Genomic DNA, 13,775 nt, shown 5'->3' on the forward strand with positions numbered 1-13,775 from the left:
TTAACATCCATGGATTATTCTTGCCTGAGTCAAATATTACTTATGGTAGTTGTCTAACGTTGACTCTTCTAACATCTCCATTCCTTCTACAGTATATATTCTGAGTATATAAGCTTGTGGGTTCTTATTTTATTTTCACTTGATTATAATCTTTTACTATCATTATTTTTATTCTCAAACTGTCAAATTCACTTTTAAAGAAGACATCATGTGGGCTGAATTGGCTTTTGAGCCGCCAATTTGTGATCTATACAAATCCTAGATACATGGGCTGGCTGGAAAGAGAAGACTCAGGACATGAAAAACTGTCAATGATGTACCAGGTAGCCAACACCCAGAGGGAGAAATACACAATTTTTCTGTACTGAGGTACATGTACACAATCCAAAATGGCAGAAAAATTAAAAATAATTCACTTGACTTTAGAGAAGAAGTGTATGCTTTATGTACTTGCAGTTGAATTATGCACAAGTTGCATTATGCAGAAGTATTTCCTTGAAAACAGAATAAACACTATCTGCGAAGACTTGATTCAGAAGGAAGACAGAAACTGCCCAATTTCTAATGCTGCTTCCCATAATAAGTTCCATCCAAGAAATGGTCAACTAAGTCTCACACTAATGACAGGAAAGAAACTACAAAGGCCCTCCTACAAATGTCTCCTTAAGTACAAGAAAGGGAGATCCTAAGACTTAAGTTCTGTAAATAAGAACTTAAATGTTTAAAAACCAAATGAATAGTTGCCATGAAATTATGAATCTCTACACTCACAAGGATTTAAAAACATGCTATAATATTTGCATTGTGCAGTTGATTCAACTTTCTAAACCTAATAACCTTTATAAAAGAACCTAGAATTCAGGCTCATCATAATGCAACATCAGTCTATATAAATCCAAATAATCACGAGGGCAATTATTAGAAAAGCGTGAGAATACCAACAGTAAGGAGTATTTTTATTCTTAGACCTTTTTCTTTGCAAGTTTGTCATAAATCAATTTCCCCCTTTAAGATAAGCAAATGATAAGGTAAATATCAGAAGTCAGTACATTTTAAGTCAATACATTCTTTAAGTCAATACACTCTAAGTAAATTTCGACCAATGTCATCTCTTCAATTAAGACTATTAGCTGAAACACAATATGATTTCTGAATTTTTCATCTAAATCAGAATGTTTTTTGAACCAAATGAATTTTAATCAAGTCAAGGCAGACAAAGTTATTCAAACCAATGTGATTTTTATTAAATTTCAGATTTACAAAAATTAAATTTGTGTCTTGATCTAATTTAAAAGCTGACTAATGTAATAATCTATTGAATGTAATAGATGCTTTCTCTAAGTTTGTCCAGAAGAATGCCAGTGAAAATGGTGGAGCAAAGACCTCCAAAAATCCTCTTCTCCGTAAAAGCATTGAGAATACTGGCAATTGTCAAAATCAACTTCTTCAGAACTCTGGAAATTAAACAAAGGCTTGCACCAATCCAAGGAGCATTTAATTAAAAAAAAACCCCAAACCAAAGAATTGGATGCTTTGTGGTGTTTTAACTTACTTTACTCCCTCTCCTGCTCAGCTCCTCAGTAGTCTTGAAAACCAAGAGCCTGCAATCACTGAAAATCAGTCTGGCAGCCACCAGAAGGGACAGAACAGGGTTGAAATGACTTCAAAAGGCCATTCCCAGAGAACTGTCAGTATTTCACCTGTTTGGTGGTCCCCTAGAAGACTTTATTCATTCACAAGGAGGTCATTATTTGACCTGACCCAGGGCTTGCTCAGTGCAAACAACCTTTTCCCTAGGGGCATCTGTTAAAAATAGTAAGAGGCAATTGTTTAACATCATGACTTTCTGAGGTGGTGGATAACAGGTTAACCAAAAAGCTTAAAAAAAAAAAAAAAAAAGGAAAAAGATGGAGAGTAAGATGTCCACAGGGAGATGTGAAAGGCGCTCCTAGAAAACTAGAAACGTAGAAGGCCTCATGCATGTGTAGGGCTGTGTTCACACTCCAGAAACAACAGAGAAGGCCCTACACTCTCACCTCTGGGTGTCCTTAAGACTGAACACACAGGAAGTGAAGGCTAAGGTACTGCTGTCAACTCTGGCGAAGTGTTAAAGGCATGCTACAATATGCATGCAGAGTCCCTAAGCAGAGACTGGTGGACTTAATGGTTATGGGCATTGAAGGAAGTTTTGTCTAATCATTAGCTGACCACTAAGCTAACTAAGCAGAGACTTCAGTGGCCATGCACAACAAAAAATAGAGACTTAATTAAGATAATTAATTCAGAAAAGTCTACGAAACAAACAAGCAAGCAAACAACTACAATAGCAACATAAAGAAACTAAGGTTTAATTTCCAAAGTTGCCATGTTACATTATATAAAATGTGCAGTTTAAAAAAAAATTACAAAATATGTAAAGAAACAACAAAATATGGTCCATATACAGGGAAAAAGAGCAGTCAACAGAAACTGTCACTGAGGAAGTCCAGCTACTGCACTTAATAGACAGAATTTAAATCAGCTATTTTAAAATATGTTCAAAGTTTATTTAAAATTTAAAAAATCTGATTTTAATTTGTAATAGTACACTTTTTTGTTTGTTTGTTTGTTTGTTTAGTTTTTTTTGCAATACGCGGGCCTCTCACTGTTGTGGCCTCTCCCGTTGTGGAGCACAGGCTCCGGACGAGCAGGCTCAGCAGCCATGGCTCACGGGCCCAGCCGCTCCGAGGCATGTGGGATCTTCCCAGACCGGGGCACGAACCCGTGTCCCCTGCATTGGCAGGCGGACTCTCAACCACTGCGCCACCAGGGAAGCCCTGTAATAGTACACTTTTTTTTTTTTTTTTTTTTTTTGTGGTATGCGGGCCTCTCACTGTTGTGGCCTCCCCCGTTGCGGAGCACAGGCTCCGGATGCGCAGGCCCAGCGGCCATGGCTCACGGGCCCAGCCGCTCGGCGGCATATGGGATCCTCCCAGACCGGGGCACGAACCCGTATCCCCTGCATCGGCAGGCGGACTCTCAACCACTGCGCCACCAGGGAGGCCCCTGTAATAGTACACTTTTGATGCAAACTTCTAAAGTGAAAAAACTGCTAAATCTCACTCTATCACCACTATTAAAGGGTATTTTGACTCTCAAGTAGTTTTTTAGATAGCCTAAGTGTATAGTTGTGATCTGTAACCTTCTATTCTATGTCCTTTTATAGATGTTTTAATCTAATGCTGAATGATTCTAGAGAATTCTTTGCCTAGAGAAACAAAACAGAAATCAATTTTCTAGGCTTTGTAATTATGGTCTTTACTTCCTGACACAGAGTCTCATTTAACTTTTATGAAATGGCTGTGATAAGGGGTAGTGGTCAGAAACACTTGAAGCTGGCAAAGCAACAGTGACAAGAGCAATTTTTAGAATACAAAATTTAGAATACAATTTTTAGAATACATAACCTCTACTAATCAACTGTTATCCAAAGCTAGCTATATTCTAAGCCATTTTGTTTTTTGGAAAAATAAATTCAAGATTTATTTCACAGGTAAAAGAAAAAGTCACTTCAGAAAGTAGTCTTATACAAAGGCAGATCAAAAGCTAAATTTGACATTACACACACTCAAAGTTAGAGGAGGGAAAGATAACTATGGAAATCCCACTTCCTCCTCATATCTCATGTAAAGGAAATTGGGTTCAAACCTACCCTAAATAGTGCTATACAATCATGGCAGTTGAGAGGTGAGATTTCCTTATAAACTAACTGCCTGTGGCATTATTTCCCTGTGTCCAGGATTCCTACTCAAAATATTAATTTGCAAAAGCAAATAATATTATATACATATTCCATTTCTTAAGGTATAGGTCTCCTCCCTGTTTTATTCTATGCCTTTGTCATTCAACCATATAGACAGAACAACTTGGAGGTTTTTTTTTAATTTTAAAAAATATATTATTTAACCAATATATTAAAAATATTACCATTTCAACATGTAATCAATCAATATAAAAATTGATTATTATTTTTTAGTTATTTGCTTTTTTTTTCTTATTAGTCATTAATTTTATACACATTTATGTATACATGTCAATCCCAATTGCCCAATTCAGCACACCACCATCCCCACCCCCCCGCCGCTTTCCCCCCTTGGTGTCCATATGTTTGTTCTCTACATCTGTGTCTCAACTTCTGCCCTGCAAACTGGCTCATCCATACCATTCTTCTAGGTTCCACATACATGCGTTAATATACGATATTTGTTTTTCTCTTTCTGACTTACTTCACTCTATATGACAGTCTCCAGATCCATCCACGTCTCTACAAATGACCCAATTTCATCTTGGAGTTATTTTTAAAGAGGGATGTTTTGTGCTCTGCACATGTTGGTTCCACAGCTGGGAATGCAATTTTTGTCTGAAAGAGGTTCTTATATTCCTACAAATTTGCCTAAGTCTCATTACTTCTTTTATAAGACTATACACACATGTATCTTTGATGGTCACCTCTCTGAGCAAAAAATGCTCCCTCCATAGTTCTAAACTCCATTAAGTCAGAGACTACATATATAATTCATGCTTACACATCCCCACCTTAATTTCCTTAGCAGCATATGCTGAAATAAACTGAATAAAAAAATTATTCAGCAGAGGAGAGACACTCAGTTTTGCTCAGGGTTCAGTGCAGACTTCCCTGCAGAGACTGTCTATTGAACTCAACAAAATCATATTATTAAGTACTGCAAAGCTTCTCAGTATCTTTAAGTAAAACAGGCACAGATGCTCATGCTTAATAAAATTTGGGCCTAGAACACAGCAGACAACAAACAGGTTTCACCTAAAATACTAACTCCAATGAATTACTCATTAGATCATTTTCTCGGTAAGAATCTAATAAGCTTTGAGTGTAAAAGGGGCCCATGACTTATTATTAATATCTGCCATGAGAGAAGGAGAATGTTGCGATGCATGCCACATATCTGCCATTCCAACTTCAAAGATTCCTTTGGCCACAATGAATATATGTCAAATTGTGGGAATTTTAGCCTAATTTTAGTTAGGCAGTCAGTTGACAAAATAAATATTAGGGAAAAGAAAATCAAGTAAGTTTCAATGGTGGTGAAATTTTGGAGGAGAACAAATTAGAAGAGTGAGGAACAAAGATCAAAGGCTAGCTGGTATTCAGAATTATAAATAACTAGACTTTTAAATCATTATTTTAAAATGTTTAATAATAAAGTCTTTTTAAATACTGTCAGCTTTGAATCTCACATTCATTTCACTGATGCAAAGCAGCAGCTGATGATGCTACAGTGGCAGATTTTACTTTCCATAAACCAAAGCCTGTTATGACAAGTTATCATTACAATGACATTTCCTAAAAGACCTAGCCAATACACCATATACTTAAAGCAGTGTTTAAAAATAACAAAATTTCAGTATGATATTACTCTTCAAATAGATACTTGGACTCTCCACAGTAAGGCTTACCTACAATTATTCTATATTAATTATTTTAAAATGAAATAAAATAGGAGACATTTAAGTAATATGTGTATCTCATGTGGCAAGCTGAATGTTTTGCATTTAATTAAAAGCACATGTAAATTAAACGATTTTAAGGAAACTTAGGTAGCACTTTTTCATTATCAAAACACTGGCTCATTATTTTCAATCATTATTTTCACAGGAATGTAATAAACAATATGGATGGAATAAAGTGTAAAATGATACAATCGCAAAATAATGATAAAACATCTTTTTTAGCTCAGGTAAATTCCAGCTTCATGTGAAAATTTAAATTATTAAATTCTCTTTATCTTTCACTTTGTCACTAATTACCTTGCCATAATTTGATAAGGAGATTAATCATCCTACTGGTGTTAGATGGCTTTCACATACCTTGAAAACTTCCAATTAGGAAATCACGACAGTATGTTCATTAGAATCACATTCAGGAAAGCTAGTGATTATAAATAATGTACAAAATATCTGAAATCTGAAAATGAAAAATAAAGTACAAACCTGCATCTCTCCTTTCTCATCAGACTTAGCTGGTTTTGCGGCCTCAGTAGCTGAATTTTTCAAGCTCTCTTTGCTACAGCGCAGAAGTACTTCCACTACATATAAAGGATCCAGTTCACCAGAATTAGGCTAGAAAAAAACAGGATAAAAGAAGTTTATTAATTCTTAAAAACTGGCACACAAATTTTAAGTTCCATGTGTACAGGAACTCTGTTCTCAGTATTCAGCACTATGACTTACGTAATGCACAATAAATGTTAATTTCATGAAATGAAGCCTGTCTCTTTTCATCCTTCAACATGCTCCACTGGATGAAAAAACACAGAAATTACTTGATACTTACAAATTTAAATGTTATGATCACTGTCAACTGATATGCCATTTTAAGTTTCTAATGATCGGTTTATAATTTTATTTCATGTTATGCCAGAATTAGAAAAAGAAACCAAAAGGAGTTATCAGTATCAGAAAATGAGTATGTTATCTTCAAATAACCTTAATTAAACAAGATGAAAAATATATTCAGAGCAGATTATTTTATTGCTTAGTATACTGGCACCTCTACTCTGTGGTTTCATATCATTTCATTAAAAGTCTTTTAGTCTTTTATATCCTCTAATAAAAACATGATTCTCAAAGACCTAACACTAATCACATCTTCTGCATTATGACAATTTATGTTTGAGAGCAACATTTTTCAAACAGTAATAGAAGACTTTTTTCTTCAGTAAAGAATTCCTCTTTGCTTTTTAATTCAATATTTGAATAATCTCTTTTGCATAAAATTAGATAAAGGGATAAGTTTTTTTTAAAAAATTGTAGTTGAGTTACAATGTTGTGTTAATTTCTGTTGCACAGCAAAGTGATTCAGTTATACATATATATACACTTTTTTATATTCTTTTCCATTATGGTTTATCACATGATATTGAATATAGTTCCCTGTGCTATACAGTAGGACCTTGTTGTTTATCCATTCCATATATAATAGTTTGCATCTGCTAACTCCAAACTCCTATTCCATCCCTCCCCAGACCACAAGTCAGACTATAAGTCTGTTCTCTATGTCTGAGTCTGTTTCTGTTTCATAGATAGGTTCACTTGTCATATTTTAGATTCCATATATGTGATACCATATGGTATTTGTTTTTCTCTTTCTGACTTACTTCACTTAGTATGATAATCTCTAGTTCCATCCATGTTGTTGCAAATGGCATTATTTTGTTCACTATTTTGTTTTTGTTTTTCTTTTCAATGACTGAGCAGCATCCCACTGTAGCAGTATATATACCACATCTTTATTCATTTATCTGTCAATGGATATTTAGGTTTCCATGTTTTGACTATTGTGAATAGTGCTGCTATGAACATAGAGGTGCATGTATCTTTTTTAATTATAATTTTGTTCGGATATATGCCCAGGAGTGGGACTGCTCGATCAATGGCAACTCTATTTTTAGTTTTTTGAGGAACCTCCATACTGTTTTCCATGGTGGCTGCACCAATTTACATTCCACCAACAATGTAGGCAGGTTCCCCTTAAGGGAGAGTTATTTTGATTGAGAGGGGAACATGGAAAGAAGTGATGACTTGTTCTCCTCCCACCCACCCTGCACAGTTCCTGTGCAAAAATGAAAAACTGTCAAGAAATAACCATGAATCCATTCCTACAATCTATTTCTGTAATAAAACTATCCATTTGCCTCAGAATAGTAAAATATGTTTACAAAACAAACCAAAAATACAATCATAATTATCTTAAACTTCTGAGTACAAATTTCCTCAAAGAAAGCACAAGCTCCATTTTCCAATTCAAAAAGAAAACTAGTTTATTCTCGGCACGTATTTTTACTCAAAATATGTTTTTTTTTTGTTTGTTTTTTGTTTTTGTGGTACATGGGCCTCTCTCACTGTTGCGGCCTCTCCCGTTGCGGAGCACAGGCTCCAGACATGCAGGCTCAGCGGCCATGGCTCACGGGCCTAGCCGTTCCGCGGCATGTGGGATCTTCCCGGACCAGGGCACAAACCCGTGTCCCCTGCATCGGCAGGCGGACTCTCAACCACTGCGCCACCAGGGAAGCCCAAATATGGTTATTTTTAAAGAAGTTTTAAAACATTTTTCAGCTTGATACAGATTCAAAGACAGTATTTTCAATTAGACTTGTATCTGCAAAGATTATGTGTGTGTGTACACACACATGCATATATATATATATATATATATATATATATATATATATATATATCTTAGTTAATACAAAATGAGTCTTAAAATGAGGTAAATAGTTATGACCAACTGTTAACTCTTCCAAGGGGCCAAGAACCATAAGGAGAATCAGTGATTAAAATATTTAGCTTTCCAGAGGGGAAAATACCTCTCTAAGTAAGATGCATTTCACAATATGATGAATAAATTAACTACAAGGTGTTATAGGACATACGAGTATTTGGACAAAAATAACCTAAGATTCATGAAGAATCTTTAATGTGTCTAGATAATCTAGAACTGTTATTGGGTTTAATTCCAATTCTGTAGATTTTATTTATAAACAATATTCTCCCTATCATCTCATACATAATTATCTTTGTAGAACTACCAAAACCATTTACAACATTACAGAGGTATTCTCAAGTGTTACTATGGAAACTCTTTTGAAAGCTTTCTTTATTGTAGCATTAAATGAAAACTTGCTGTTAAATTTATTTCCTAAAATGATAAAACTTTTCTCAGCAAACTTTTTCTAGTTCTGTACTTTGGTAAAGGTGGGTCAACAATATCAACCTTCACATAAGAGAAATATAATTTTGATAATCTCAAGATTATAAAATGTAAAGAAACAAATACAAAATAAATATCGATAATGCATCTGTATCTCCTTAAAATGCTTCAAAATATTTTCTTCATCAGTATGTATTTTCCCTCTGTGGACAAAGAATGCCATGTCACTTGCCATATCAGTGAGCAAAGAATGCTGCAGCCATCAGCCACCGAAGCCACCCCTGATGGTTGCATCCTGAGGGGAACTCAGGATCAAGATAAACAGGCTGCCTCCCATCAAGCTATCAGCCTCTGCGGCCACCCCCAATGGGACACTCTGAGGGGATACAGGATGGAGAAAAACAGGGCAGTTAAGGTGCATATCAAAGGAACAATTTCAATAAGCCCAGATGCTTACATCTTCCGATACACAGAAAAGTGTTAAATTCATTAACTTGAGGTGTCTGGTTTTCTTTAATTAACTGTAATCTTTTGATGTTCTGACTACCTAGTTTTTGTTTGTCTGCAAAAACTCCTATATATCCTGGCTCCTCCCATACCTCTTCAAAACAGTCCCTCAAAGCTATCTGAAAGGCTGTTTCCCGGGCTTAAGGTCTCAGTAAGTCTGCCGAATAAAACATAATTCTCAACTTTTAGGTTGTGCAATTTTTTTCAGTAGACCGTTTTGGCGACTAACAAAGGGACCCAGAGCAGACTACTCTCCTTTGCCTGAACTTTATGAGGATCCGGAGCCTTGGTACCAAGCTGAGGCCACTTGGGCCTGTCTGTCTCCTCGCAGAGTCCAGACAAATTTGGGTGATCTCTCCTGGTTCTCGAATCTCCTAAGTTTTATTTAATCTCCAGTTTATCTCCTGGTTCTCGAATCTCCTAAGTCTCCTCTTTGAAGGAGCAGGTTATCTTTGAAACTTTGTTTCAAGAAGAGGTACCTGGTTTACCCTCAGTTGAAAGATACTGGGGAGATTTTTGCTCGGTTTAGACACTGAGCGGGTTAACCTCCGTTGAAAGACACTGGGAAGACTTTGCTCATCTGAAAGACACTGAGTAAGGTTGGAGTGCGTAAATTAGGTAGAAGACTGGCTTGTCGTTTTTCCTTGAATTGGCTACTTTAACAGTTTATTGTTATAAAAGTGAGGTATCTCATGAGAGCTTTCTGTTCCAAAAAAGGAACATCTCCTCCCAGGTGGCAACGGCTTTTTCAGGCAACTAAGATGCTTGTGGGAGTGGTTGGAGGCAAGCCCTCATAATATGCAGCTGCCCCTACAGGGAAACCCACTCACTTTAATTAAAAATTTGCTCTGCAGGGGATACGCATAAGACTTGGTCACTCCATGATCTGAGCACCCACAGTGGTCTCAGGATACTGAAGGGAAAAACTGAGATACGTAAGAGAGCTAAAACAGCTCCAGGGTAAAACCTAGAGGAGTTAAGCTCACAAACAGCACCCTGGCCCACCACAGGATTGTCACTAGCTACTTTATCTCAAAAAACTGACCTCAGAACAGGGAACAAAACTTTCAAAACAAAAGGAGTGACAAATTACCAGGTTTATGTACATACAAAACTTACACTTACAAGTACTTTAATTGGGGATTAAAGGAAATCTTGCCCTAAAAATGACTAAGATGGGGGCTCTTTTATTGCATATGCAGTTAAGTTAGAGAAATCCAGCTTGATAAAACATATTTTCAGAATTCTGACCGTAAAGAAAAAGCCCTTTTAGTGGGAACTTGCATTTATCTTTCCGTGTCTTTGAGAGGTAAATGTTCTACCCAATCTTCTTCAGCATTGTGTGTGTGTGTGTGTACATTTCGCAGCCCACTGAACAGACTGGGATTCTGAGCAATCTTTTGTCTGACTGTGCCAACTTTCAGGGGGCTTTCTGCCGTCTTAACCTTCCTTGTATCAGCCTGAACAACGAAGGTCTTTTACTATTTTGGGGAGTAAATTTTCTGGATTTTGTTTAGGTAGCTTCCTTCACACTGTCTTGTGGGCATGCCTCTTGCATTTTATTGGTTTGAGTCCCTATTGAGATATATCTCGTTAATGGCCAGATGATGGATCTTTTAAATTTGACAAACTTCTAAACTGGTAAATTTTTAGAGCTTTCATTATAAACAGCTGTTCTATTGGTACCTATGAAAAAATCAAATCAGAAAGTAGAAAAAGATAAAATGATTAACCTGAGAACTCCTTTAATTTAACCCAAACAAATGAAAAGAAAACATGGCTTGGGAAGCTTTATTTATGCACTCTGCTTTCCCTTCATGGGTCTTCCAGATGCTAATAAACACACTAGGATAATTCATGTTAATTAGGTTGATTAACAGGGAAGTAAGAAAAAAACTGAAGAGAAAGTCTAGAGACTTCTTCAAAAAAAGGTAGAAATTTTAAAGGGCCTCATCCCAAATGGATAAAGAAATTTTTACATGGTTATTTTAGAATAGAATAAATAAAATGGATGTCAATGGGATTAAAACAAAAGGTTCTGATACAACACTACCTAAGATTGGATGGGTCAAAGGGACCCCCTGCTATTGGTCCCCAACATTAAAGGGCTCCAAATGAGTCTGGGGTAAAAAAAAGTATGAAAAAACTGCACTGAGATAACTGACCAACAATTGCTTGGGCCAATTAATCAACTTAAAAAAAATCAACAAAGGGGCCTGAGTCCTTTGCCTCAACATCTCATTGGGAATCCCAAAGCCTTTTATATAAAAACAGATTAAATGGTTGGGATAAAAAGAAAAGTTTCTGGACTCCTTATAAGACTAAGGTATGTTGATAGTGTCCTAATACAAACTAAAGTTAAAGGTACAAAAGTTGACAGAACTGAGATAAAGTTTATAAAATTTGGTATATTTAAATAGATCTTATATAAGATTATTACATCTCTTTTGCCTAATTATATTGTGAGATAGACATGTTTCACTGGGGAATGCTTCCCCTGCCTGGAAGTACAGGACAGGGCATATAAATCTGCCCTTCAGACAATATTAATTAAACATACTAACAGAAACCAGCAGGGTTACCTGAACCCACACAGTAAAAGGAACACTTAAATACCTTAAACTCTAGTGAAAACCAACAAGCAGCAAGTAAAACTGTGAACTGTTTGTCATACCAGCATTTCCTAATTGGAATATTCCATAAACTCTAGAAATATTCATCTTCTTTCCTCAATATGGTACAAGACTGGGAGCTAATATTCAGGGGCTAATAAGGAGAATAAAGATTTTGCTCTGGGTCTAACCTATGCAATCAGAAAGAGGGTCTTTGTTAAATGCCTTATGCAAGCCTTTGAAAGCAAGATAAATTGAACCCATAGAACTCAATTTTCAGTTTGGCTGGAAATCTTCTGATATTAAAAAAAAAGGAAATTAAAGAAAATATAGTTGGGCAAATCAATCTTTAATTTCATTTTGGCAGAAGACCAGTTCTTCAGAGAATTAAAAGCAACTGTCTTTGTCTTGTAAACCTCTACAAATTAGAGATGTAAATACAGCCCACAGTGACTTGAAAGTGAGTCATATTAGCTCAGTCTGGTAAAACCTGGAACCTAGAAGAAAAAGGCCACGGGGTGGGGGAGGTAGGACTTTTTTTTTTTTTTTTTTTTTTTTTTTTTTTTGCAGTACGCGGGCCTCTCCCTGTTGTGGCCTCTCCCGCTGTGGAGCACAGGCTCCAGACACGCAGGCTCAGTGGCCATGGCTCACGGGCCCAGCCACTCCAGGGCATGTGGGATCTTCCCGGGCCGGGACACGAACCTGTGTCTCCTTCATCGGCAGGCAGACTCTCAACCACTGCGCCACCAGGGAAGCCCGGTAGGACTTTTTAAGCTCAAGTCTCTGGAAAGGCTCCCTCACCCAAAATCTAATTCATAGCCCCCTTAACAGTTTATCAAGGACAAATACAAATCTTAAAAGTCTTTTCCACAAATAGTGAAGCCCTATTCATCTCAGCAAATTTAACTTATTCCAACTGTTATTTATAAACTAGTAAGTTTATATTTTAATACCTGATTCTTAACTTTTTAAAGTGAAGCTGTGAGATCTCTGATTTTGTCTGTTTATATGTATGTGTGTACATTATATATATGAGATGTCTCTACCTCTGGAAAACATTACCAAAATTAAACTTATAAAAGAGTTCTACTTAATTGACTTAAAAGTAAGTGCTTATAAATATTTCTAAATATAAAAGAAACTGGGGGCTTCCCTGGTGGTGCAGTGGTTGAGAATCTGCCTGCCAACGCAGGGGACATGGGTTCGAGCCCTGGTCTGGGAAGATCCCACATGCCGCGGAGCAACTGGGCCGGTGAGCCACAACTACTGAGCCTGTGCATCTGGAGCCTGTGCTCTGCAACAAGAGAGGCCGCGACAGTGAGAGGCCTGCGCAATGCGATGAAGAGTGGTCCCCGCTTGCTGCAACTAGAGAAAGTCCTCACACAGAAACAAAGACCCAACACAGCCAAAAATAAAAATAAATAAATAAATAAAATTATATATATAAAAAAGAAACTGGCCAGAATGAATTTCAGGTTCACATGATCTAGGAAATATCAATACAGACATGTCTGACTTTTATTGTACCTAGGTTTACTGAAGATCAATAAATTCATGTTATTTCTGTTATATAGTTTGTCAGCAAGAAAAAATTTAACCTGGTATGATTTTCATAAGTTACAAAATAAAGGTAAATGAGATAAGAGTTTTCAGGTGAACTCTTTTAGGAATAATTATGCTTTGGGTATGTCTCTCTAAAATAGTTTTTCCAGATTTTTGGTAACCTGAGTTTTGCTAAGTTAAGTTAAATGATGGGAACTCACTGAATATCCAGGTTATTTCAAATAAGATAAAACACTAGAACATTAGTTGCTAAACAGGTCTAAATTTACCTACCTCTGTCTCCTTACAAGAGGGAACTAATTTGGGTTTATTAGATACATCTTATACCACACTGAGGAAAGAAATTATGCTATGAGAAGATGGATGTT

The 13,775-nt window shown here is 36.4% G+C and overlaps 1 protein-coding gene across 1 annotated transcript in view; it reads right to left on the minus strand.

Moving 5' to 3' along the window:
* The window catches only part of MTREX (Mtr4 exosome RNA helicase), a 127,018-nt gene that overhangs the window by 30,178 nt on the left and 83,065 nt on the right, over window positions 1–13,775 (minus strand). Inside the window, exon 19 of the mRNA XM_082624149.1 lies at window positions 6,007–6,135. Coding sequence (XP_082480275.1) covers window positions 6,007–6,135 — 129 coding nt within the window. The remainder of the gene's footprint in view (window positions 1–6,006; window positions 6,136–13,775) is intronic.

The sequence above is a fragment of the Mesoplodon mirus genome (genome assembly GCF_964341445.2).
Source record: "Mesoplodon mirus genome assembly, chromosome: 5".
NCBI lineage: Eukaryota > Metazoa > Chordata > Mammalia > Artiodactyla > Ziphiidae > Mesoplodon > Mesoplodon mirus.